Below are 27,902 nucleotides of genomic sequence, written 5' to 3' on the forward strand. Positions count from 1 at the left end.
GTGGGGCTGAATTTTGTCCCCTTGTGCTGTGCCTATAGGGACAGGGATGGGGACAGTGACGGCTCCGTGGCATTGGCGGTGCCACCTCCCGCACAAAGCCCGCTGTGCATGCGCCGCCCAGGGAGCAGCCCGCTGTGTTTCCCAATGAAAAATGAGAATTGCTCCTTCATCAGGAACCAGGTTATGTCACAACACGTGCTAACGGAGCAGTTAGCTAGCACCAGCTGTAGTTTAATGCACAAAAATAACCTTTCGGTTGGAAAGGACAGCAGGACGCTCGTATTTCTTTCGGGAGGTTAGCTCAGGGCGTGTGGGGAAAAATTGAGCGAGTCCTGACAAACACTTCCGTAGTGATAAATGCTCATGAATGGAATTCCACTTTCTTCAGAGGTTTCAAGTATGTAAACAGCGGGGTGGAGGGCGCCCGTGAGACAGTCCTTATGGACCCGGGCCCTCTGTGAGAGCAGGACGCTGGCGCTGCGGGGAGGTGGCTGTCCCGTGGGACTCACTGAAGCGATCTGGCTTTTTTGCTGTTGTTTCTCTTTGGGCTTTTTTCCGTCTCCTGACACAAGGTGTTATTGAAGCCGCTGAAACTGGCAGCTCTCTGAAGTGAAAATCATTTTCTTTCCTTTCTTGTGCAGTGCTGAGCATGTGGCAGTGGTGCCAGGGCACAGGTCGCACCGATAACCCCGGGGCACTCGCACGCCCCCAGCCCTGGCTCCCCAAACCCCCACAGCAGTGCCCGGGACTTGCGATGCTGCTGGGTGCACAGGGAGGTCTGCTGCTCCCGGCATCGGGCACCGGGGGGACAGGACGAGCAGCAGGGGTTAAGCACTGTCCTTAAACATGGGGGCTGCTACGAAGCAGCAGAAACTGTTAATTAAGGCAGACTTCCATTCTTTTGTGCTCCGTGCGTGATAGAGAGGGAGGGCATGAGGCTGCCTTGCATGCGATGCAAATAGCCACTGAATGAGTGCCAGCTTTTGGTGCTGCAGCAGGGAGGGCTCCAGTTTGGTCACTCCTGAGGGGTCACCTGGGACATTTGCAGTGCTGAAGTTCGGCTGGGTTTGGATCGTTCTCCTGAGGACCGGCCGCACGCGGCGCTCCATCCGCAGAGGAGGTACTCAGGGGACGCTGCCTCTCCAAATGCGACCTGTGTGGAAGGAAATCATCTCTGACCTGCAGCCCCCTCCTCCTCGGGCTGCAGGCAGGCTCTGAGCGTACGGAGCCATGGACAGCCGGCGCATGTAGGCGTGGAGAACCGCTGGAAAACCGCAGCAGAGCGAGCACAGCGCATCGGGGGCTTTGCTCTTGTTGTTGTTGTTGTTGTTAATGACTCTGCCGAAATCCAGCCCCTGCCAGAGGGATCAGCCTTTCTCGTGGGCTGCTGCAGTCAGGCCGGCTTGGAAAGAGCGATAGCATCGCATCAGTATTTCTGGCAGGCTTCCGCTGGGACCGGATCAATTGGAAATTATTTTCGTTTTACAGAACACATAAAAATATTCCTGCGGAAAAAAAGACAAGTAGAAAGACAAGTAAGTGGAGATTCGAAGTGGAGACCGGGACAAATGACACTGGAGATTAATTTAATCCCCCCCAGCACTGAGCTGCTGCACGTGGTCGTGGTGCGCACGCTGCACCTGCCTCTGCGGTCAGCGCAGCTCTGTACCTGCTGCCAGCAGGCAGGGCCGCTTTGGTTCCTGAGCTGTTAGGGGTGGTCTGTCACTTCTGCTATCATTTTAAGTGACGTTGCTTGATTTTCTTGACCAAAATCCGTTATTTACTAGCTTTATTCTCTACTACTGACGAGTTTGTTATTTCTCTCCATATTTCTTGGTTTTATATGTTCATCACTGAAAGATATTTTTTCCTCTACACTTGGGGTTTCCCTCTCACTTTTCGATCAATTTAATTTTAGCACTTTTCTCTCTTTGCTTGCCAGGTGCACTTTAATTAGGTTCACGTCCTCTTACTCTTACAAAACCCCAAATTCAGTTTAGGATTCTTTGTATTCGTTTGCTTCACGCTTTGCGGCCAAGCCATTTCCGCATGGGGATGACACCACGGACCAAACCCAGTTACATGGGAAGGTCCCAGATGAAGTTTTGTGTTGGCTGCTGTGCGGAGCAGGGTTACGTGTGGCAGGGCCCAGCACGAGTTGCGCAGGGATGAGCAGATCCACGTGTGTCCTTTAAAGAGCTGGGCAAGAACGGGCCAGGGGGTGCTGGGCTGGAAGGGAGACTTGCATCTCTTGTGTTAAATCTTTTTGTTCTTCCTTTGCTTGTCTACATCAGCCAAGTGTGGTGGATTTTTGCAGTTTAACTAGAATCAGACTCCGAAATCTTCTTCCAGCCTTGGGTGGGGAGCTGGCCTGGGGAAGGAGAACGTGACAAGGTCACGGCAGGCGAAGGAGCTTTGGTGTTGGTGGGTGAGAGTGGTGCGGGGCAGCTCAGGGGGGCTGTGGCAGGTGACGTGCCTGGCACCCACCCGTCCCTCTCCATGTGGAAATTAGGAGTTAGTGTGGAAGTGAAGTTCTCCACTGCATCACTGTATCAGGAGCTTGGGAATCACCACCATGAATTTCAGCTGACGTTAGACAAAAAAGGACCGGGAAAGAAAGAAAAGAAAACTTAAAAAAAAAAAAATCACAGCTTTGGCCCTCGTGAAAGGAACAATTTGTGTGAGCTCATGTTGACTCTTTTCCCAGGATTTTCCAGCCTTTCCCTCTTCTCCCCATTGTGCGGATTGCCAGGATGAACGCTCGGCGTGGGGCGGCTCCTCCCATGCACCGGGGCCGTGCGGGGAGAGCGCGCTCAAGGTGCAGGCACAGCTCTCGGCTCTGTGCGTGGAGAGAGGTCTGGAGAGTCCTGAAGCTGACTGGAAACAGACAGGACGAGGGGCAGGAGACTTTGGAGCTGCTGTAGAGGTTGCCCGAGGGCAGGGGTATGGTTCTGCTGCTTGCACTGGGGTCCCGGCACGCGGTGGAGGCGCGGGGAGCTGGCAGGTGGGACGTGATTTCAGGCTGTCCGTGCCCACCAGCAGGGAGGAGGCACCTCTGGGTCTGCTTTGAGAGGCCACGGCCTCGTGGCTCCTCGTCCTCCTCTTCCAGGGCTGTTTTTGTGGCTGTTTTCCAGGCGGGACTGCAGAGCCCCAGGTCCGGGGCTGGGCCTTTGTGCTGCCGCGCCGCGTCCCGCCTCGGCTCAAAGCCTTCTTCGGTTTAGAAAGAATAGAGGGAAGGAAGAAAGAAGCAGAAAAATGTATTAAAATGAGAGATTTTATATTAGTTATGTGATCCCCTGGGAGCGACCATAAAATTATGTGGCTTTTTCGTAGCCATTTACTATTCAATATAAAAAGGGCAGTTGCCATAACAACCACTGCATCATATGACATCTGATACCTTGGAGAAACAGGGAGCGCTCTTAAATCAACTCCCCAAATTTCATATGAAAGTAAATACATTTTACTGGTGATTTCAAGGATTGCGACAGGCAAGGCAGGACCGTACCCAGCTTCTGGCCTTTGGGCCCCATCCTGCAAACTGACAAGTGCCTTCAGGCCCCGAAGCCGACATTACTCAGCAGCGCACAAGATGAGATGCTCACAGAGTGTTTTCCTAAGTAGCACTAAATAGAAGGAGCAAATGACACCAATTTTTTTTGACATTTGTTGCTGACCGGGGAAAGCCAGAAAAAAAACAACAACAAAAAAAACCCCACCCTCTAAGTTCCAGCTGCCAACCGTGTGATCAATACAAATGAGTGAGGTGGGGGGATAAAAAGCCCCACCGTGTGTGTAAGCTTAGCCCGGACTTTGGAGGCTGTCTGTCGTGTCTGATGGGCATGTGTCATGTGGGGAGCCCAAGGACATCGCCCTCCAGATCCCAAACTTGGGTTTAGCCATCTGATTTGAGGAGCCTGATTGGGATATCTTTTTGATTTACCTTCTTCTTTAAAACACCTCTTTAGTAGCTACCATTCTTCAAACTGTCCATATTTTGTACTGAAAATGGTTCAAAAAGGCCTGACCCTGAACCAGTCCCCAACGGCCTCGCGACACAGGGACGCATAACTCCAGCATCCCCGCGTGGCCCAGCTCTGGCCCGTCAATTAAAATACTTCTCATTTTTTGTTACAATTCTTTAAGTTAATCTTTCCACTGATGTTCGTCACTGGAGTGGAATTTACATTTGTTTTGCGTATTTTTAGCCAACGACCAGTTTTCCACAGCAGCCTTTAAAACTATTTATCCTGGATTTTTGGCATTTCACTTTGCACAGGCGCAGGGGCTTGTAGCTAGGGTTTAGGAGGCTTTTTGGTAGGATTCGCAAGGGTTGTGGACACACGGCCTTTAAGCCAAGCATAAATAAGGGGGCTGCTTGTGCAGGCACCGCCTCCATGTGCAATTCCTCAATTTCCAGCATGTGAAACATCGGCTGTGGGAGTGTGGGGCATGGCAGCTGTCCCCAGGAAGCTGTGCCCTCGCCACCCTTGCCCGTGGCTTTTCCGCAGATGTGGGCTCATGCCTGGATCCACGGGAGGGACCGTGGCGGGTCGGTTGGAGCAAGACGGGCACTAAAGCCCCCTCTGGCAGATAAAGCTGCTGTTGTTCTGAGCAGGAAGGCCGAGGGCTGTGAAGCACCTCAGCCAGGCTTGTGCTTGCACAGGGCACCTTCAGATGTAGCATTGTAGATAATTATGTGTATATATATATATTATATATATTATATATATATATATTATATATATACAATATATATAATATAATATAATATATACATAATATATACATTATTATATATTATATAATTATATATACCATTTAGATATATTTTTTCCCTCACAAATATCAAGCGGCTCAAAATGAACCTCCAGGTGGATTTGCAGTCACAGCTGTAACCATGAGCATCTGTCAAAAATCCTTTCCTGGAGGCTTCTTCCAGGCTCCAAGAAGTCATCGTGTTAATTCTGGAAATTGTTTGGACTCCTTGGGCTTAAAGAGGTTATCAAAAAAAAAAAAAAAGGATTTTTTTGAGGGGTCATCATGGCCCCGTGGGTGCTCTGGAGGGGGAGCTGGGAGACAGGCTGCTCATCCATTCCTTTGGAATTCCCAGGTTAAGGTGGTTTTCTTTGGTCTGCTGGAGACTTGCTCTGACTCGGGGGCCCAAGTCACCTTGCCAGGCCTGGGCAGCCAGGGACAGGAGGTGAGCAAAGCGTAGCGTAGCTCAGCCTCTGCCCCAGACAATCCATAGTTATCGGCCTCAGTGCTTAGTTACGGAGATTTGAGAGTTTCAGTGCCCCTTCCCATGAAAGCCCGAGCCCTCTGGCGCTGCTCATCTCGGCGGTTTTATGAGAGGCTGATACATGAAAGCGCAGAGAAGGCTGCAACCCAGAACCTGAGCCGACCCTCCGCTCTCCAGCCCGCATATCAACAGCTGCAAAGTGGTTCGGAGACGTGATGCAAAGCTGATAAAATGCCAAAAATTCCTCATTCTCTCTCCTGGGGAGCAAGGAGGGCTGTCTGGAAAATGTCAACAATAAAAATTGCGTTTAAGTGGTATATAACGCAGCCGGCTACCGTGGGCAGCTCCGTGCAGGCAGGCGGAGGGCGTTACAGCCCCACGCGGCACCTCCGCTCGGCTGAGCAAGGGGAGGTGTGCTAACGCCACAGCCAGCCTTGGAGCAAACGGCTTCTGTTTCTTAGCAATCCTCATTTACCATCGGCTAAATCCACAATTTGTGTAACCAGTGGAGCTCTGCTGCTTTGTGGCTTTCCCTGCCCATCCATCCACCCGTCCGTCCATCCGTGCACCCGCCATCATCCGCCTGGTTCTCCGTCAGCCCTTGAAGAGCCGACCTGTGCCGGAGTTCCCTGCCGGATCCTCTGCCGTGTCCCCAGTGGGCTGGTTGTGTCCTGCAGCCGCTCCGGGTGCTGGGTGCCGGCTGGGCTCAGGACAAGCTTGCCCTAGGAGCGGCTCCTTGAGGCATTTGGAGAGAGGGGAGAAAAGTTTGAAGCGTGGTGTGCGAAGGAAACGAGAAGCACGCAAAGAATCTTCTTTGCCCAGAGAGAGGAATAAAGGCTTCTCCTAAAACCATTCCATTCCTTAGAAGAAATTCCTTTTCTTTTTCTGGGACACGCGGGCACTTCCATTCTTTGTGGCAGAACAATGCTGCAGTGGCCCCTCCGTGCTTTGGCAGCCCCATGCGCGCCCATCCTGCGGCAAACCCCAGCGAGGGCATCCCGGGACCTCGGTGCTCCCTCGCCTCCCCTCGCCCCCCTGCGCCCGTCCCCGTGTCCCACCTGCAGAGCTGCAGGGGGCTACGGGGTGCCTGGCCCCAGCCACCCGCGTGGTCAGCTCCACAGCCAGGAGGGAGAAAACCCTGCTGGTTTGTAGTTTTCTTTTAGCGGCAGATAAAAGATTTTTTTTTTCTTTTTCCCCCCCGTGGTTTCTGTGATTTTTTTAATTATTTTTTTTTTGCCTTTGCTAAACTGTGTATTTTTCAGCTCAGTAAAGAATTTATTAGGAAACTTTATGGACCAGTCTGCTGGTGAATTATATATATTGTGCAGCTTCAACGTGAGCTGGGAAAAAAAAATTTATGGCTTTTTTTCCACCCAGGCTGATTCTGTCCAATAGCAATAAGAAAATGAGAGTTTAGTAGAAAAGCTCTAAGTTCAGCATAACAGCTCTCACCAGAGCAGCAGATACCTTCTCTGCCTTGGTTCGTACACATTTATGTAATGTAATTTTCCCCCACAATTTGAAAGCAAAGCTGGAGCTTAGCGCTAGTGGGCTTTTGTGTCCTGCTAGCAAAGCCTGTCAAGTAGCCAAGGCTCGTCTTTTTTTTTTATAAAATTGAATTGCTCACTTTAGCATCAATTGTTTTCCAGATCATTCTTAATTCAATGCATAAATACCAACCGCGGCTGCACATTGTGAAGGCGGATGAGAACAACGCTTTCGGTTCGAAGAACACGGCCTTCTGCACCCATGTGTTCCCGGAGACCTCCTTTATCTCGGTGACCTCCTACCAGAATCACAAGGTACGGCACGTCTGGGTCTGAAGGTGCTTGGGTTGGGGGCTGTGTGATCCTACAGCTTCAGTCCTCCGCGGGTGCCCAGCGGGGTTTGTGCTCGGCCGCGGCCGGCCGAGGAGGGCGGCTGGGGTCTGTAATACGACTGAAAGCTCCTGCTTTAAAAGACCAGTTCCCATCCCAGCCCTGCAAGCATTAAGCACAACCGAAGAGCCGGGAGGATGCAGCTAAGGAGAAGCATGAAAAAGCATTGGGTAACAACATCCTGGCGAGCCCTGCTCGTCCAGGGACTAATGAATCGGGGCGCTCATAAACTCCAAGATGTCATTCAAAACAGCAAGCAAATCTAATAATGACTGGTAAAGCTTGCTCATAAATCTCCAGCGAAAAGTAATTATAGCATGTGTGTTTAGTGAGACACACAAGGAATGTAACCATAAAAAAACCAGCTACGAGCCTGCGCTGTGGTTAGGACATGAGGGCAAGAGGGGCTTTGGGTGTCTGTGTTTTGTTTTTCGGGGGGATATAAAACACAAAGGGCTTGGTCCTGCCCTTTCTGCCTGGTTCTGGATGCCCACTAACTGCAGGGTTTGTTTTTTTTCCGTTTCTTTTCCATGTGGTGTGGTAGGGGCAGCACCGGGTCACGCTCCCGTATGAGCGGCAGGAGGTGCCGGCGGTGCCGGCAGTGGGCTGAGGGGTGAGGGGGGAGCAGAGGGCTCGGGCGGTGGGACCGGGAAAAGTGGTGTTTGTGTCTCCTAGTGCCTCCTTCCCTCCTGCATCAGCCCAGGGAGCTGAGGCCACCCAGCTGAGGGCAGGCAGGTTCCTACAGCGCGGCCCTACAGCGAGGTGGTGCCAGCGGGTTCGGTTCCCGGTGTCCTGGCAGTGGGGTTTTTGCATGGGGTGTGTGGTGGAGAGGGGGCACAAGCATCGTGCCCCGCCAGGCTGCTTGCCCCTTCCCTTTACAGGGGCAGTGGTGGGGTATTGTCTGCTGGCAAGGGTGGGGACTGAGCCAAAAGAAGTGACGAGCAGGAGAGGCAGTTGATTGTCACATTCCTGTGACAGCAGGCACGCTGCCACTGCTGCAGGGTGAGGAGGGGGCTCCGGGCTGCGCTCCCCAGGCCACTACTGCCTGCCTGATTGCACGAGCACCTTCTTCCCTTTGGTTCTTGTTCCTGTGAAACAGGGCTGGGGGGGTTCTGATCAGACGGAGTTTTTGAAGCACATTGGGACTCGCAAAGAAAGGGACAGGGTGTGCAGCATCGCCAGAGCCCTCCTGGTGCCCCGACTGTGTCATCTGCCATTTGTTAGAGGACCAGCTCTTTTTCTAGACATTCATAGAAAAATCCTCCAGGAGCAGAAACATATGTGAAATTTTTCCTGCCCAATAACCTGACCAGACCTTTTCCGCCCAAGCAGGATGCCTGTGTGCCCTTTGATGCTCGAAGCACAGAGTCCTTGCAAGCTTTTGCAATTAGTGAGCCAGTTAAAGGACTCGGAGTAGAGCCCTGGGTGTGTGTGGTATGGAAAGACAGAGAAAAGAGGTCCCTATTTGGACACCAAAGTGAATCCTGTTAGAAAAGGTGTAGTTGTTGGTATAAAATGACTGGTTGCCCAAACACGGTTAACCAAAAAAGGCTCGAAAGAGCTTATTTAATACCCCCTTAAAATGTCTCGCAGCTCAATAGGGCCTTTCATCCCTAGGGTTCCCCAAGTGCTTCATAAACTTTATACTTCCACTGTCCCCGCCACGCGACCACCTCGCGGGGCGGCCCCGCAGGTGCGGCCGGGCGCGAGGGACGAGCTCGCCGCCCTCCCCACAAATCGCAGCCACTGAGAAACAGCAGGATGGCTGTGCTTATTCCCTCGGGCATCAGAGATTGAAATGCCAGTCTGGGCATCTTTTAGAAAACAAACTGCAGAACTATGTTTAGCTGAGGAATGCCCAGCCAGCAGGACGTGTCCCAGTAAGTGGCCGGCCTTCTGAGCAAAACCCGAGGGCCTCTGTGGCAGGGGGGACTGCGAGGCTCCGGGATCGGAGGGCCAGCAACCCCAGGTGCAGGTTGCCCGAAGCTCCCTCCTGGGCCGCATGAAGCCAGGGGACCGCTGTGACAAGGACGGATGACACCCTGATGCTGCTCATGTCAGTGAAAAACTCCCCCCAGTGTCCACAGGGCCAGGATTACGCCTCCAAATTCGCTGCACAGACATCAGATCTCTAATGTCGCCCAGCCTAACAGCAATTGCAAATTACTTAAAAAAAAAAAAAAAAAAAAAAGGAGAGAGAAAGAAAAACGTGAAGTAATGGAAAAAACGTATTTTTTTCAGCAGGAACAAACTTGTTAAAATGTGTCGTGTCTGAACGGGTCTGCTGGGAGCAGCCAGGCTGGGCGCTAGGGTCACTACGTAGCAGAACGCCGTGACGCCGTGCACCCGAGGCTGGTCAGGGGCCGGGAAGGCCCCACACACCTCATGGCCCATGAGCTGGGGGGGAGCTGCCCCCAGTCCCACTGGTGGCACATGAACAGCCCCAACTGGGCCAGGTGGGGCCGGGAGCACCCGTGCTGGGCCCTGGATGCAGCCCGTGCCCCGCAGACATCCCCCCCCCCCCCCCGGCACTGCTAGAAGCAGCACTCGCGGCCGCCTAAATTCACATGTCAACACGTTCCTCCCCCGTCACCGAGAGCAGCCAGCTCTTTTCTGGGGAGTTTTTTTGTGTTGGTTATTTTTCAGCGTTGCTAAACATGTGGTCATTAGCTATAGCAATGCTCTTGGCAAGTCATCCGAGTGCAGAACCTGCTTGTCACCCTCGCCCCTAAGAGCGGATGCAGGCTGGTGTAAGGTCACCCCTCAGGTGGTCTTTGTTGCTGCCCGTTGATCTATGCAGAATCCTTTGTTAAAGAGGTGCTCGATTTTATTTTTTTATTAGTGGACACTGGACACGTACTTACCTCTCCCCAGCGTTCCTGACAGCTGTAAGGCTTTGGTTTGTGCTCGCCTTACAAAAGGAAGGGGCCGGGGACAGGGTTGGCGAGGGAAGGCTGTATTTACTGGGGCTGTTGGCCAGGTGAACTGTTTGGTTTTTTTTTAAAGGGAAATTTCACGTCAGCCCAGAGGTTTTTTTTTTACAGCATTTTCACGAAGTGGCAGATCTTTCACAGTTCCATTACAAAAGCTGAGCTCCACCAACACTAAGTCTATTCTATTTTAAGGTATTTTGACCATTTTGCTCTATATCTCTTGTGGGAAAAGGCAGCTCTTGCAAAAGGCAGCACCTTTCCCTTGCCCAAAGGCAAAGCACCATTTGAGTTATGATTCTTCTCACAGAGGAAAAATGACCAAGTGATCTTTTTTCAAATGCTTTCTGCTTGGTTTCCTTCTCTTAAAGATAACGCAGCTGAAAATTGAGAACAACCCCTTTGCTAAGGGATTCAGGGGAAGTGACGACAGCGACCTGCGCGTGGCACGACTGCAAAGGTACGGCAGGGCCGTGCGAGGATGGGTGGGTGGGCAGGAGGGACAGACAGACAGGAGGGACACATGGACAGGAGGGGCTCCACGGGGCTCCCTCTTGCCCGGCTGGTAGTAGCTAGAGAGCATCCCATCACGTGCATGTCTGTGCACAGGTGTGAATACAACCATGTGCTGCACTTCTTTGAAGAAATTTTTCAAATGCCATGGGGGCACCCAATTTTCTTGTATTTGGGGGCATAGGGGCACTCTTAGTGCCCTTATACCTCTGAAATGCTCTTCTCTAGTTCAGTGACACACTCCGTGTTGTCGTCATGCCTGCCCACACCCAGAGGAGTGTGGTGAGGGTGAGCTCATCGTGCTTGGCAAAGGGCGTTGCAGTCGTTAGATGGGGATGCTCTAAGGAAGCCAAACTAATATTTCACCCTTCTGTTAATGCTGACTGCTGTCTAACCGGTAATAATTTTTCTCACCTCCTTTAGCAAAGAATATCCAGTAATTTCCAAAAGCATCATGAGGCAGAGGTTGGTGTCAAGTCACGGCCAGCTTTCAACAAAGCCAGATGTTAACCCACTTCACGGGAGTCACCAGACCCTTCAGCATTATCAGTATGAAAATGGTGCTCACATGCAGTTTGCAGCCTCAGATACTCAAGATCTGCCACTCAACACCTTCACAGCACAGAGAGATTCAGGGCTCTTCTATCATTGCCTAAAAAGAAGAGGTAACTAGAATTTACAGCCAGAAAAATATTAGAGCAAATAGACCTAAAAGCATGGGCACTGAAAGCTTACCATTAATTCCGGTTTGTTTTCTATCTGACTCTTAGGCCTTAATCTGCAAAGTGACCAACGTGTTTTGGAGCTGAGTTTTTGGGAAGTTGTTTGTTAGTGGTTTTGTCCTATAGAAGGCAAATTCAGCCTCTGGAGTCAGAGCTGAAAAACAAAACAAAACAAAACAATCAGAACACATAATTCAAATGGAATGAAGCTACACTGGAAAATTATCGCTCGCTAGAATCAGCTGAATTAATAATATTTGTTTGGAGGGGTCCTTATCTATCCTGAAATGTCCTGACACTGCCATTAGCATTAACGAAGTTGCACACATTGAGCACTTTCCAGGATGAAGCCATTAGCAGTTATCTCGATGTCTGCAGATTAGTGGGACTGTGGTGGCTGTCTGTAAGCATCCTTTCCTCCTTATCAACTCATTCTTAAGTTTAAGCGAACTGTAGCTCCATTCTCTTCCTTTTAGTCCAGCTTCAGATGAGATCATGGCATGTTTTAAGTTAAACGGAAAATTTCTGCCCAGCAAAATCCTTCTATTTGCATGTCTCATTGGCTGCTAATTTATTTAAGCTGTGAGAATCCTCTGATCGTGGGCAAATGAGGAATCTAGCAGCACCAGTAATGAGGACTGCAAGGCAAATGTGTAATTCTAGCAGATGTTTAATCTGCAGATGAGTTCACAAATTCATCCGGAGAGTGTTCCTAACAGCTAACAGAAGGCGGCCGGCAAACGCCGCCGTGGCCATCGCAGGAATGGGGTTGTTGCTTCTGAGCATGAGGCCTAGGGGAGGGACGGGCGGTTGGTAAAGGTCTCTTTTATCTCAAGATATTTCTGCAGCTTTTGACATGAATCTCTGGGGAATGTATGGTGATTTTTGCAATGACAGGAAGAAAGGCTGTGATAAGACCCTCTGAGAGACTTCTTGAATTTGTCAGGGGTAACGCTGCAGCAGTGTCATGGACCTCTGTTATCTGGGTGAACGTGAAGTAATCCCTGATGTGAGAGTAGTAGGCCAAGTCACTTACTTAACCTGATAAATGTCATCAGAGTGCTTTGAGGCTGATGGGATTACTCTGACATTTGCAACACAATGTCGTTGTGATATTGTACATTGTCTTTCCAAAGCAAAACAGTTCAAGCAAATTAATCTGAAAAAAGAGCACCGGTAATGTAGCGGAATAATCCCAGATTGTGTGCTCGGATTCTGAGGGGACTTCATAAAACCCCCAGAGGCTCTTTCTGGGTTGTGGCTGAGCGCTGCCGCCCCGGGAGCTGCTCCTGAGCACTGGTTTCTCTGTTCACAGAAAGCGCTCGGCACCTGGACCTGCCCTGCAAGCGCTCCTACCTGGAGGCCTCCTCGTCCGTGGGAGACGATCACTACTTTCGTTCCCCGCCGCCGTACGACCAGCAGATGCTGAGCCCTTCCTACTGCAGCGAGGTGACTCCACGGGAAGCGTGTATGTACTCTGGGTCTGGGGCCGAGATCGCCGGTGTGCCGGCAGTGGACGACTTGCCGCCTCCGCCTCCCCCCTTGAGCTGCAATATGTGGACTTCTGTCGCACCTTACACCAGCTACAGTGTTCAGACAATGGAAACTGTGCCTTACCAGCCCTTCCCCGCCCACTTCACTGCCACCACCATGATGCCGCGGCTCCCATCCATCGCGGGGCAGGGCTCGCAGCCCCCAGGGAACAGCCACTTCAGCGTCTACAACCAGCTGTCCCAGTCTCAGGTCCGGGAGCGTGTCCCTCCTTCCTCCTTCCCGCGGGAAAGGGTGCACCCATCTGTGTGCGAGAGAAAGCCCCCCTCTCCGCACCTAAACGCGGCCAACGAATTCCTCTACTCCCAAAGCTTCTCCTTGTCGAGGGAGTCGTCGCTGCAGTACCATTCAGGAATGGGGACTGTGGAGAACTGGACTGACGGATGACTCCGCGGGCCCAGGGGTGCCACAGCTCGTGTTACTGCTCCCGGACGGTGTTAAGCCAGCGTTGATACCTGTGGGTAACTTGCACTTCGGTGAGACGAGTGTGCCTTTCCAGAGGGGGTTTGTGTGCGTGCAGAGCTCGTATCTCCAGGCACACGGAGCATTCCGACTCCTGTCTCGGAGGGCTGGATTCATCAGCCTCTCACTGACTTCCGAATAAATTAATTCTCGCGTCTTCGTTACTGATCCAGTAGAAACCATCTTCATGACTAACGAGTGAAGTAGCTAGTCATTTGCTTTCGCCTATAACATTAAACATCCGTAAGCAAATTTTGGCTACTGGGGAAAAATACGAGCTTCACTTTTACGGTACTTGGTTCGCGAAGTCACAGAATCCCCTAAATCAAAGGAAAACGCCATCTGTTCTGCCGCGTAGCTCCAGGACTGCCGTAGCAGCACTTACCAGGCTCTTTCCGTCTGCAGAAATTCCCTTTCCCCTGAAGTGGCGGAGCCTGTGCGGGTGCCGGGCGTGGGGCAGCGGGCTCAGGGAGCTGCGGTGCCGCTCCGGTGGCTCCCCGGCGCAGCTGGAGCATGGCATGGAGAAGAGCAGGCCCCGATGCACAAGCATCTCCTCTTCCCCCCCACAGCACCATCTTTCGTGGCTGTGGGAGCCCGAGAAGCGAAACGCTATGCCCCAGGCCAAACGGCAAATTAATTGCAGCGTTAGGAACAGACCCAGTGTCTTCAGACTCTCATCCATTGATTGAATCACACTTGCTTATTGCAATATATTTATGAAGTTTAAGCTTAAAAGTCGCTAATACTTTCCAGAAACGATTTCTGTATTTGCTGGTCCTTGATTTCTTTCGTATTCAGCTGAAATGCGCCTTTTGTGCTATGTTTTTTTTCTTTTGCAGCTAACTCAGAAAGAATTGTTTTCAGCATAAAGGAGGCATAGAGAAGTGGTTTTTAATTGGGGGGGTGGGAGTGGGAAGAGTTCCCATTACCTGTCAGGCTTTACAGTGTACAAATATTTGTAGAACAGGTAAAAATCTGTAACCAGTGTATACATTGCTACTATTGTTTACCGTGGAAGTATCTTGAACTGACTCCAGTGCTGGCTTTGCCTACAGAGTGCCGAGAGAATCGCTGAGCCGACTCACGTGGCAGGGAAAGCTGCGCTCCTTATGGACCCAAACTCCCATCGACTTCACCCAAAAAGCTCTGGAGCAGGGGCTGCCTCCTGCCCGTAGTGTGCAGCATCCGTCTCGCCGAGCGTCCTGGCGCTGACGTGGCTTACCTGGAGGTGACAGCACAGAAATGGTGCTGGGAGTCTGGTTCCACTAAAGAGTGCAGTATTTAAGCCCTAGTCGTGAACAGCGGGTTCGTGGCAGCTTTTTGCCCCTGCTTCCCACGTGGGCAAAGGCAAAAAGCTGAAATGCAAATTTGGAAGTCGGGAGGTGCTTCTGCGTTTGGATGGATCCATTCCAATGAGGAGAGGCTGATGAACGAGGGCAGCTGCTCGCAGTGAGACAACCCTGAGGCCACTAAGGTGGAGGTCGTGCTTCAACCCGGACAGGCCTAAACACCCATTCAGCAAACGATGTGTGTGACTGGTGTGGATTTTGTAATCGGATTTTGGAAATCACTACAATTTTTGCATGCTGAATAGCTATTTATATACATATATATATTATATATATATATAAAAATATATATATATATATCACAAATGCAGGCCACGTGTCCAATTCAGCTTTGCTTTTTACGAATGAAATACTTAATAAAAATGAATGTTGCAAGTTTTTTTTTTTTTTTGAAAGACATCTATTTAAGATTTTTTTTTTTATTACACACCTTTGATGTAAAAACTAAGAATTGGTTAGATAAAAAACATATATACTACAGATAAATCTTTATTAGAAACCACATTAGATACAGGTGGTGTGGAATTTTTAAATGTTTGTTACATAGCATGGACATTTTATTTTACATATCAGAACATAAAGTCATTTTACTACTATAAACTGTCTCTGGGTGCATTTCAATAATGAGTATAAAAACGTTCCGTGGTGAATTACTGGATGCCGCGTCTGTCTTCTCTTTCCTACTGTCTGATTATACCAATTAACACTTGCCCAAAATTAACACTTGACCCTTTACACCCATGCCATATCCACTCCAGCAAAGTTTAACGGCCCACTGCAAGACTAAGTTTTTTTTTTTTGGTAGTATTTCTTTTTTTTTTTAATGGACAACGAGCACTGCTAGACTGAAGTTAAAAGTACTTATAACAGAAGCAGCAAAATGATGCTCCCATACTTATGTGTGGACCAGTTTCATGTACAGTGGTGAAGTACAGGGCTGGGGGGCGCAGGGGTCTGAGGGTATCGGCAGCCATAAGGTGAAACACTCGGGTCATTCCTCACCATGACACTGAATCAACACCACGAGACGAGCACTGCCACTGTAGCCTACAATTTATGGGGTCATGAGCCCAGAGTCCACATGCCAAGCTGGACTGGATCCTTTGCCTGTTTTACAAATATGACTAACAATAATAATGTCCTTTTCAGTGAATAATCACCACCTCTATTTTGCACCATTTTTCCCCCACACCTCTTGATTAATGCAATATTTATTGATTTAAGGCAGCTTTGAAAGTAACTCCTACAAGAATTGTTCCAACAGCTTTCTGTTCATGCAGGGAAGGTAGAGGAGCCTTGAACCCGTAACTAACGCAGGGTTTAACGTTCAGATGGAAGCAGACGAGGGCGCACGCAGCCGTCAAGCTTTTTGTAAAGCTCACAGCTGAGGTTCGGTGCTGCGCAGGCGCTCTGCGAAACCCCGTGGCACGCCGTGAGCTCCTAGAGTTTTAAAAATACGACATGGTATGGCCACTACAGGGCCCGGTTGTAAAAGGCTGAGTTAGCAGATAAATGCCCAAAATTTGGATATATGCTAATCTGGTCAGCTGGGCTCCTTTTATAGTCAACGGAGAGAGATCAGACACTTAGATTAAAAGGGGATGAATCATGCTGTGGTGATGATATTTTCCACTCACAGAGGAATCCAGCTCAGCCAGGCTAGGTTTCCCATTTGTAAATGGCTAAAGTTAGGGGGATCCCACTGCTACTCGGCCTTTACAAAAGCATTTAGAAAGCATTAAATAGCATCCAGCTCACACACCACATCTGAACCGAACACAGACCCGCAGCCAGCACACCCCCCGGAGCGCATTCTGGCTGCGTTCAGTTAAGGAATGGAAGGGTGGTGTCTGTTTGCTTTTGTTTTGTTTTCATTGCAAAATTTCTAACCCGCTTTCTGTGTCTGATCCCAAAGAGAGCTCAGGGGCAAGGGGGGAGGCACCCAGGTCCCACTTCAGTTCTGCGTTTCACGTCGGGGTGGGTTTGGTGGCTGTGGCTCCGCTCGCCGCTGTGCGATCGACACCAAGCTCCCCGCTGGCCCACAGGGCAGTGCGCTGCCAAGCTGCTGGGCCTCCAGAAGCGGCGTCTGACTGTATCCAAGCCTCCTGGAGGAGCTGGAGGTGGGAGGTTAATGCTCTATTTGGTTTTCGAATTAGAAACGGTAAACTGCAGACACCACTAAAACAAACCCAACAACCTGCACAGCATTAAAACGTTACCGCACCTAGGTTCGGTGTGCTGCAGCGCGAACACATTTTGCTTCTCAAGAATGTGGAGGGCTTGGTGTGTGTGGAGGCCCTTCCAGCTCCAGCTCTGCCTAGGTGGCTCGCCGCATCGTAACAGCGAGCGGCAGCCCGTGTGCAGAAAAACTAGATCCATTTCAAATCAGATTAAGGCAAAAATTAGCAAGCGAGGAAAACTTGGCTATGCACGAGGTCTGTTTTCCATTGATGTATTCTAATCTGTACCTAAAAGGCTGTTTTTCTTTAAGGTAGATGTCCAAATTTAATATTGGCATGAGTAAGATAGTTCCACCGAGTCCAGCAGCAGTGATGCCAGCACTGCCTTTGGACTTCACTCTAAATAGAACAAATATTTGTATCAGTTTGCTGAGTATGTGAGTAATACGAATATTTGCCAAAATTTAAACAAGCTAAACTTTAGGCATGCCAAAAACCCCACCGTTCAATTTGGTATCGTTGGCAGCTCGCAGGCTCAAGAGAGGCCTAAGTCTGGAAGAGCTGGGGTGTTTTTGGCAAACGCTAATTTTTTTTTCCTCTCTCTCCACATTTTGGAAAATTTGTGCCTCTCTGTATTAATTTATGATGTCATTAAATAATTCTTTTTGCAGCTTGTATAGAAGGAATGTTTCTTTTGAAGATGAGAACTCCCCTGAGGATGATTATAGTGAAAAATTCCAGCAGGAGGAAAAAGTCTCCTCCCTCCCTGGCCACGAGTGTTTCTGCAGTATTGCTTGAACAGCAAAAAAATTTACAATATTTTAATTCAAGGGTCTGCTCCAAGGAGGTGCCATGCACTTGACTGTGACAAGAGGCAGCCCAAATTCAATGTGATTTGAGGGTTTTTACTGCTTTGATAGTAGGATGTAACGGAAATCATGAGACTGTGACTTGGTGGTGGGGAAAGCAAGGTTTTGAACAGATTTCCTTTCCACAAATACAGGATCAATATTAAAAATGAAAGCGAAGAAAACATTGGGAACCGTACAACAAAAGCAAAAAGTCATGTCCAACACGAGCTGTACTTTAACACGAAAACACTGTCACGTGAAACTGCCCCATACTCTGTCTGTCACCTGGTCACAGTAGGCATTGGAGCTCAGATCGGTTTCATGAGGGGATTCACAGCCACTCCTTGCACCAGCACTGTGAGGTACAGACCAGCCTAGGTTGTATTTAAACTGAAGTGTAAAATTAAACTCGTCAGGGGCTGCCTGGCCCAGCAGGGGCTGCCTGGCCCAGCAGAGAAGCTGCCCAGGGGTGACGGCGGCCAAGCAGGCCCACACGCTTGCCTTCTGTCAGGAAACCTGTTATGGCAGTCGTGACCAGGAGGCCTACCTGGCTGATTCCTTTTGAGACTGGGCTTCTAACGCTGTGGCAGATTTCAATTAAAAGGCTTTCAACAATTAAAATATTTTAATTTTGCTTTGTGGTTTTAAATAGCAAAGACTGTGAGTGTAAAGTGGGAAGGAAGGTGGAGAATCAAAATTTGCTGAGGGGATAAAGCACCTGTGACAGCAGGAAGCCTCTGAACCCCAACCATAGACCTCCAGACCTTCACATAGCCCCAGAAAGGTGGGAACTCCCCCTAGAGGCATGCACAAAGCCATCTCCTTGCCAGGCCAACGAACCCTTGAGTGCTTGCAGGAGGTGTCCAGGACCACCCCCTACAGCACCAGGAGTGGACCCCACCACTGCCAGCTCCTCCTTCACAGCACGAAGCTTAGAGAAAGTCTTGCTCCCAAGAGCTCCTGCATCCCAGAGGCGTGATGTTAACAGCAGGTGTAGGGTTTAGGCACATGTTTCTTTCCACCTGCATGACACGGGCAGTGGCCTCGGGCCTCGCAGTCCCTGATATATTAACTATTCCCATCCAAGTGCAACAGTCTACACCCAAAAGTCTGCACTCCCAGCCCACGGTACATTTCAGGCTGTTTGTCGATCAGGGACTTCCACAAAGTGAAGAGTTGACCATGGAACCCTTACCCATCGGGTGCTGTAAGCACCAGGCATAGGTAAAGAAGGCGCAGCAGCAGCTCTTCAGGTTTCCTTCTAGGAGAAACGCACCCCAGGAGAGGGCTTATGGCTCCAGGGGCTCGTGCTGGTGACTCCTGAGGCTGTTTGATCCAAAGCCTCCTTCCTGCTCTGCCGTCACATCCCTCGCACCCCGTGCAGCTTGGAGGCCCCTGGGCATGCACCAAGGTGCCACAGGCTGGAATTGTAGCCCCAAGTCTGCCCTTGGAACCTGGCCCTAAGAGAGAGGGAACAAAAGAGCATACAAATTAGTGCGAAGTGCTGATAACGCTAGTTCAATTAAAATTAGGCTTTGATTTATGTTAATTAGAAACTTGTTTACACAAAAGAGAAACAAAACACATGGGAATGAGAACAGGAGGAATAGCTACAGTGGGTCAAAAGGCTCTTGTTCCACAGAAAAATACGAAAGGGTAAGAGGTCTGAACAAGTACTCTGCAAGTGCCAGCAAGCTTTTATCTGGTATTTTTTGTTGCCGTTTTCCTTAGTTTTCAGCAAATACTAATCTTTGGCTTTTAGCCATGCATTGTTACAGTTCTGATGAATATTTTCAGTGGGGTTGTATTCACAAAGTGGAGGAAGGGTGCTTTTTTTTTTCTTTTTTTTTTTTTTAGGAGAATTTCATCAAATGGCCATCTTTGTCACCACAATCTACTTGGTCAAGAATGATTTTAGCAATTTCAAAGACAAAACTTAACAAACGCAGCTTCTAGCTGGAAGTTTACACTGATAGCAGGAAATAAAGCCAAATTTGTACAAAGCCTCAGACTCAGCCAGCAGGAATGGATGCATCCTTTGACAAACATTTACTAGAGAACAGCATGTGCAGAGAACAGTATGTGCAAAACTACTATTTTTCCTTAACAGCCTCTATCTTACGTAAGGCAGTCAACAATGTATGCTGGAGTTCAGCATTCAGCAGAGAGATGAAAAGGAATATCCATAGATTTTCCTGCCAAAATCGTAAGGCTTAGTCCTGTTTCTGTTGAGGTCGGTAGGAAAACTTTTATAGATTTCAGTATGGCAAGGCCAGGGCCCTGGTCTTCTTTTCAGTGCTGTCAGCCTTGGCTTTGCTGTGTGCAGGCTAGGTATGAAGCACAGCCTATTTGTGTTTGATGGATGACGCAGCCACACTCTGCAAATTATGGTTTAGTCATGCCCAGTGCCTCTGAGCAGCTACTGAGAGAATAATAAAACTTCGAATTTAATATTTGATATTGTATTTAATATCAGCTGTGTATCTAATGCACAGATGAATTGCTCAAAACGTAAGAAGAATAAGTCTTAAACCATTGATTGTCCACACTAAATCCAAGCACTCATTTTAGCCTGAAACTTTAGAGCAGATTTCCCTAGACATGAGGAATCAATCAGGAGACATCCTGGAAAGGTGATGAACTTGCTTTGTGCTTCAGAAGTAATATGAAACAGTCAGCACGCAATGGATACCTAGACTGAAAGCAAAGGTGACAGCTACTGAGCAGCTACGTGCCAGACAAAATGGAAGTGAGGATAGGTAATCAATTCAATTTAAAGTCAAAAATAAAAGTAGACACAATATCTTACCTGCTTAGACATCTTTGGTAAGAATTCAGTCTAAGACTTAGTTATGAGAACACTAAAGATGATCAAAATGAGAAAAACACCAAAGATTTCAGTCATATAAAAATTCTCTTTTAAATGAATCTGCATTCTTCTTTCCCATCCTTCTTAAAACACGATCAATTCAAAGCTTAGAAAGCTCCTCCCTTCCCTCCCTCCCTCAGGCTTTCCCTCTCAGCATTCATCACTATGAAAGAAAGTAGACAGGTTAGAGGCAGGAAAAACTTCCACTGGGATTTCTGCCCAGTGTCACAGAGAAGGACTGGATTTACACTCAGTGTTAAAACTGAGCACATGCCTGTTACACAAATGTTTGGATGTCAAGCAGTTTTTCTACATTGCTTCATCGGGAACGTGCAAGGAGAGAGCGGTTTAACTCTGTATAAACGTCACCCAAGCACTACGAGACTGGAAGGTGTTGGTGCAAGCTGACTGCAGTGCATGAAAAAGCAAGAGGGCAAATCTCAAACAATACAAACACCAGACATTTAGAGTGAGACGAGCGTACGTTGGAATACTGATGTCTTGATGGATTCCCTGACTGTTCTCCCCTGTGTGGCACAGCTTGGCAGCAGCAGAGGCTGCTGCAGCACCAGCCACAACATGACACTGACTCCAAGAGAATGAGGGATGCTTCCAGTCCCCATGGAGAAGCACAAGGAAGAGCCAGTCCTGCGAGCTGTGCTATTGGATCAGGATTCTATTTAAATCTGCTTAGAAAAAAAACAGGTGAAGTCACCCAAAGGTGACATATGTTCAGTGATCACAGACTACAGAGCGCTGTTTCTCTTCAAAAGGGAAAACAAGCCTGCTATAACCTCATCTGAAAACGTGGAGGCTGGAAACATTAAATCAAGAACCTGGAAATATAAATACCCTGCAGCTCTTTGAACCCCAAGAAACGAGGACCACACCTGCATGTCCCATACTAGGGCATGCCCCCTAAAGCACAAAGGGACCGCGTGTGCTGTTGCTAGCTCATTCTCCTCTTCACAAATGCTAATCTGAGTTACAGATGCAAAGGAGCCACTACTAAATCCTTGTTCAGACCAACTACTAACACAAATCAACATATGTAAAGCTAAAAATCCTTACTTACTTGTATTCTTACTCTTACCTGTGGTTTTAAAAAGGAAAACAGCCTCAACTGCAGTCTAAGAACTCCAGGGAAGTTCAGGATTTACAAATGCTAATACACTCTGCAATGATTCAGTCTACAGCCATTAGTAGACGACAATTTTTGCTTTGCTTCTCTCATGCACAACATGAAAATAATATTTACTCACCTCTGGGAAGCAGTTAATTAGATCGCCTGAAAATCAATGTTCATCCATAAACAGGAAGAGAACAGGAAGTAGGAAGTCAGCAGCCAGGAACGAAATGCAAGGAAAAACGTGAACTTGAAAACTAAAAAGAGAAGAGAAAGGCAGAAAATTAAAAAATAAAACAAAAACCTTCTTCTTGCCAAAGAGCAAAAGCAACTGGCAACATGGATACGAGCTGTCTGAGGATCAGAGTTTTGATGCGGAACACGTGCACTGCTCTCTGCATGCTAAGCAACGCGGCCAACCCGTGTGGAGTTGTGCACAGGACACAAATGAGTGTGAGATGATGAACTCTACACACAGAGATACCACTCAACGTGGAGTCAGAAATTTGCTGTTATGTACAGAGGTTTAGGTTGTTCCCCAACTTCACTTGTTTTAACCATTTCTGTCTCATTATATTTAAAGAAATGCAGGTAACCCAGCTATGCGTTATATAGCCTGAAAAATAGGTCTCTGAAAAGGTGGAAAAAAAGGAGAAAAGAAGCTGTTATCCTATTTAGGATGGACTAAACATCCCCTCCCTCCAGGATCTCTTAGTACTTCTTTGGTTATGTTTGAATTTTAGATACATGGGCCAGACATTATCATCACATTGATGCTAATAAAAAAAATCCTATTAATTTCAGAATGACAGAGTATTCTCCTACCACTTACGCTGCATGCCCCTCTCCTGAAAGGCTAATATACTAGTAATTCCTTACTTGGCTCCAATGCTATGATCAGATGTTCCCTTGGAAATATTTTCTTCCTTTGTGCTGTTTCTGCGTGCAGATTGAGATTTGTTGTGTGGCAATGGTTTTCCACAGCCCAGCTTTTTTGTGTCCTTCCCAGTTTTCCTTTGCACAGATCTTGAAGTGCACCAACTCTATGAATCATGCTTTCTTCTAATAAAATACTATCTCAATTCAATGAAAAGGTCAGGTTTCTGTAAAAGAGATTCAGAATGAGCAATAACTACAGTAAAAGTTTTTTTTGCTGTTGTTGTTCTGCATTTTCTTTCTCCTTATTTTTGGGAGGTCAGAGACTCCTTAGAGGACCAGTAGCATTAGGCAAACTGAGCAATTCATTGCGTCGGCAGTATTTTATAGCTTTATTCTCATTTAAGGGATACCTCTTTCTGCTGGAGTCTATTAGCTGAGCAGGGCGAGGGATTGCCTTCTGCTGCCTCCTGGGCAGGGCCATCAAGAGCTGGCGCAGCTCTTGGGTCAACAAAATACCTGTCCTCTTACTCCTCTGACCTTTCCCACCCCTGTTCCTAAAGCATACTGACAGGGAGCCCCGAGGCAGCTGCGAAGGGTCAGAGCAGACGGAAAGGAGCAGGGGGCCACTGGGGGCACCGACTTTCCCTGAGCGCTGGCCAGGGGGAGCCCAGGTTGTTTCCCCCCTCCGAACCAGAGATCTTTGCACCGGTGCTAGCACAGTTGGGAAGCAACGTGCTGCTGAGCCTGCTGTTCTGGCAGCACACGTGGAGGCCTGGAGTCAGGGCTATGGTTTCTGGCTGCCAGTACAGATGCCCTGGTTGCCTGGGCAATAAGCTTTGCCTGTCTCACTGCCTAAACAGGCAAGACCTGAAGATCTTTGGGGTATCGATGACGTTTTTCGTGTGCTGGTGTGATGCCTCACACAGAGGAACCACTGGGAATTACCAGTGTAAAGTGATAATAATGGCTGTCCGCACATTTCATTTAATAGGGTACATTCCTTTTGCAGTGTTACTGAAAATCACTAAAGTACAAATGAAATAAAAACTGTTCTTTTACTTACTGCTAATAGCAGCCAGTCATACTATCCTTGATAGCCACATATAATAACATTCGAGAAATGTTTTAAAATGGCTTGCACCATGGCAAAATACCACACTATAAATGAGACTTCTGGAGATGTTACCTAAATTAGTCTTGTTCGAATGCCTTTGTGATATTTAATCATAATAATAAAAGTCAGAGTGCTTTTACCTTTCCATCAGAAACTGGTCTTATGTGTTTTGCTAGCCCCAGTCTATACTGGCAATGTGGTGTCGTGGTATATAATTTCATAGACACAAAGACACTTCACTAGCATAGCTCTCATTATTAAACAATATATTTTAATTGTCACCACCTTTCTCATATAGACATGGGCCAAATCTATCCTTATTGGCTTCAACTGAGCTACACAAGGGATGAATTTGGCTCAATATATATAAAAATACAGCAAGTCAAGTAATAAAAAGAAATGTTTGGGTTTCTTTTTTTATAGCAGTCAATGCTTTTTGCCATAAGAACACATATGCCTGGCCAGTAAAATCCTGTGATAAAGGACTAAAGTGTTTAAGACTTCATATGCAGAATAGCCCATGGTGTTTAATTACAATAGCAAAAGATGCCATGTTATAAAAGCATTTCTTACCTGGAGAAGGGATCCATGCTCTCCAATGAAGCTTAATTACCCAGGGCATGCTGAGTTTTTCCCTCCTGGCAATAACCTCTAACACCAATAACTCTGCTATTTCTTTTGACATCTGACTAGCTGAATATTGTTAATTTTTGTTCTAATTTCCTTATTTGGATTATAGCCTTCCAGTGTTTTACTTCCGATGAAAGTTTTGAACATTGTAAGAGCTTCATTCCTGGGACATTCCTCTTTCTTTCTCCCACTTTTCCCATTGGAATTTCGCGCTCTCAGCCCTGTTCTGGCACTCCTGCTCCCCCATCTCTTTATGCCTTCCCAGCACACTTGGCTCCAGATGTAGATTTATGCATTTCCCCTCTTCTGATTCTTTTCTGCTCCACTAGAAAGGTTTCAGCTTCATCACAGGCCCAGAATATCCAAATTTCTGCAGCACGAATTTACTTAAAAACATTAAAGAAATTGCCTTGCCAGCCTGTAAGTCCCATGCACTCTGGAGTCCTTTGTTTTACAGCTCTCACACAAACACACAAATCCACACATGGGGCGGTAACGTTCTGAGACGGGCAGTGAAGCTTATGAGGAGTCATTTCTTACTTCTGCAAAAAAAAATCCAACTGATATTATTTTGGGGAAACTGAGTCTTCATTATTTATTAAGTTATATTAGATTTATAGCTCAGATTTGTGCTGAACTTTTATTAATTCATGAGGAGAAGATTCAATTTTTATAGAGAAAACCTGCTTTTTTTGAGGCGGGGAGGAAAGCTCTCCTTGGAAAGCGATGTGATATTGAGCCATGATTTAGAATCATCACCTGCATTATCCTCCTCATCCTCGCGCCTGCATCCTCAGCTTTTGATGAAGTCAATTTCCTGAGTGCATGTGAAAGCCTGTGGCTGCAGCCTGGAACAATCCTACCTCAGTGCTTCCCTTGTGTTGTTGATCCTTTAATTTCCTCCAGCCGACTCCTGCAGGGGACTAGTTCGAAGTTTTATGCTACTCTTTTGGACTAATCATTTACGACCGACTTAAAAAAAAATATCACTTGCATACTGCTACTGCTAGATAGGAGGGTCACTAATTGGGATGTACTTCTAGCCAAATGGCAACACAGGTTTAACAGTAATTCACAGGAACCTAAAAATTGTGCCCAAAGCTTTATAACCAGACCAGTTATTTAGAATCTCATTCAGAAATTATGGTTGCAATCTATAAAATACCTCTGTAGTGCAAGTTTTCACACCTTTAAAAACTCGGCTAGCAGAAAGTCATATAAAACTGATTAATAGAAGAAATCACAATATCAAGGGAAAGATCTCCTATTCTGCCGGGTTATGAAAGTTACACCCAGGACTCTCATCATGTGACCCAGTTCTATGTTAAAAACACAAGATCTGAGAGTTTCTGATATTACAGATTTGAAAGAAAGATTAGAAGTTTAAAAATATGTGCCTTAGGGGTTAGCTGTTGACTAATGACAGAACAGGAAACAAGATGAAAATACAACAGGGACATACATTAATTTATCCAGGATTATTGACATTAATTTGCAGTAATATGGAGATCAAAACAGTAAGTTTACTATATGAAAAAAGCAATACTCATTAAACACTACTTTTGAGATAAAATTATTAAATTTCAACTTAAAGTTGAGAATCTGATGCTCATCTCTTAGATAAATTCCCCGTTACTTTGTTTTATAATGTTAACTCCATTATCACAGATGCACAGCCTTCCAAATACGTTCTTTGTAATTAGTGAGGCTTTATTGAGCTATGCAGATGAGGACTACCATGACAGCAGTGAGCCAGGCTTAAATACACAGATATGAACGGTCAACTATAATTCTTATTTTTGTATTTGCATACATTATAGGTGACAAAGTTGTTCTTGATTTTTTTTATTACATTAAAGGATAACTTTATAAAATTTTGATTTATTATACACACCAGCTATCACTAGTAACTATTGTTATTTCTTAAAATCAATACAAGTACATTACTTCAAGTGAAAGCAAAGTCATACTATGTTTTTGAGAACAGAAATGGATTCTGTTGCTATTTCTGGCCGCATCTGTTAGCCTGGCTCAGATTCACTCGTACAGTGTGAGTAAAAGCTAGTAATTCAACCATTTCACACGCTCATGATAAAAACCCGAGATTCAATTAAAAAATTATTCTGGCATACTAAGTTAAATGTCTTTCAAACTACTTTAGGAAACAGAAAGGAGGAGATAGAAAGTCTGAAGCGATCATTTATATGAATGGTTACGTATGGCAGAAACAAAAATCTCAAGCAGCAGCCGATTTATACGCTGCTAATTCCTTCCTTAGACGATCAGACTTAGACTGGTCTGATTTCAGCAGGAAAATCTCTGCATAGAGATCAACACTGGTCTCAAGCATAAGATCCTAATTATTTGAAAGGCATTTGTTTTCATAGCTTTTTTTTTATGTGTCCAAGTCGATGGCATTTTAATGCCTTATTAAATGGTTGTTTTACAGCAGCCCGTCTGTTCAGTCTCTGTGCCCATGTCTGTACTTTGTGCTGCAGGATTTTACCTTTCATGCTAGCCAAAAAATATTTTCCAAATTCCCTATAAAAGTTTTCGATATTTCCTAAGACAAATAGAGTGGGTTTTTTTTACGTACTCTAAAATGACATTGATATGGTAGATATGACATGTATGTCTCTCCAGTTACGGTGTGCTTGCAAAAAAGGTGAAGGTTTGTGTTCATTAAAGGGATATACTGAGCTACCTTGGGCCCAGCTTTATATGATTTTTTTTAATTACATAAGCAAATGCAAATGTTTTCATTTCTGTTTTTCTTTAATTCAGTTTAAAATCCAGCAATACAAAATATGTGAACGTTCCCCTACCATGTTTTTAGCCCAGATGTTGCCATGTGGGTTCTCCAAATGCACAAGAAATAAAAAATGAACCAATTCAAAACCAACCTGAAATAAAATGAAATTGAAGATAAATTTTTGTATCAAATTACCGTGAAGTGCATGCAAGGTAAACAAACATTCATATGTGGAAAGGAAGGTAGATTTAAAAATGGTATATTTACTAGCACTCTGACAACAGTCCCAGTGAAATATTTCTGTTAAACGTAACGGTGAAACCTTTGTTTTGTTGAAGGCAAATGGCAGAACCCCCACTGACTTCAGTGGGGCCAGAATTTGTAAGCAGGTAGCTTTTTCCCCTCCACTCATACACAAAGATTGTACTGCTTCGCCACTTACACCAGAGTATTTTTATGCAGTTAGCATTAAATAGCAAAATACTTATCTGTCTTATTAGTCCTGATGAATACATGTATGGATCAGCAAAATCTTTTAAGATAAAGTATAATTTAAATTGCCTGTTTTCAGTTCTTAGGGTTCTGTAGCAATAAGCAATAATGAACAGACGATGGAAGCAGCCAGACCTACAAAAGAAATAGTATTTTAAAAGTACTGTACTTAGGGGAAAAAAGAGTTGCCTTTATACATAAAGAGCTCTATTCATTAAAAGAAGTTTTTACAAATGTGGTTATTTCAAATAGTCAAAAAGTGTGAAATACACTTAAAATGAGTAAAATTTGTGGGTTTTCCTATGGGTTAAATATGTGCCATACTAATAAAGCTCTCCTCACACCTCTTCCTAACTCATAGTC

At 46.7% G+C, this 27,902-nt stretch overlaps 2 protein-coding genes across 10 annotated transcripts in view; one reads left to right on the forward strand and one right to left on the reverse strand.

The window, feature by feature from the left end:
* Positions 1–15,241, forward strand: part of TBX4 (T-box transcription factor 4) — a 44,585-nt gene extending 29,344 nt beyond the window's left edge. For all 3 annotated transcript variants that reach the window (XM_083806303.1, XM_083806304.1, XM_083806305.1), the window contains 4 exons: positions 6,892–7,044; positions 10,421–10,509; positions 10,986–11,227; positions 12,600–15,241. In XM_083806303.1, the coding sequence (XP_083662429.1) occupies positions 6,892–7,044; positions 10,421–10,509; positions 10,986–11,227; positions 12,600–13,222 (1,107 nt within the window). In that variant the 3' untranslated portion in view covers positions 13,223–15,241. The remainder of the gene's footprint in view (positions 1–6,891; positions 7,045–10,420; positions 10,510–10,985; positions 11,228–12,599) is intronic.
* Positions 15,242–15,453: 212 nt separating this feature from the next.
* BRIP1 (BRCA1 interacting DNA helicase 1) overlaps positions 15,454–27,902 on the reverse strand; it is a 122,798-nt gene continuing 110,349 nt past the window's right edge. For 5 of the 7 annotated variants that reach the window (XR_014574226.1, XR_014574227.1, XR_014574228.1 and 2 more), the window contains 4 exons: positions 24,239–27,674; positions 22,552–22,775; positions 21,809–21,929; positions 15,454–19,137 (listed from right to left, as the gene is read on the reverse strand). The gene's annotated coding sequence lies outside the window, so the exon portion shown is untranslated. Of the gene's footprint in view, positions 19,138–20,486; positions 20,539–21,808; positions 21,930–22,551; positions 22,776–24,238; positions 27,675–27,902 lie in introns of all 7 variants that reach the window. The other 2 variants (XR_014574230.1, XR_014574231.1) reach the window with 2 other exon arrangements.

Source organism: Anser anser (assembly GCF_964211835.1).
Source record: "Anser anser genome assembly, chromosome: 20".
Lineage (NCBI taxonomy): Eukaryota > Metazoa > Chordata > Aves > Anseriformes > Anatidae > Anser > Anser anser.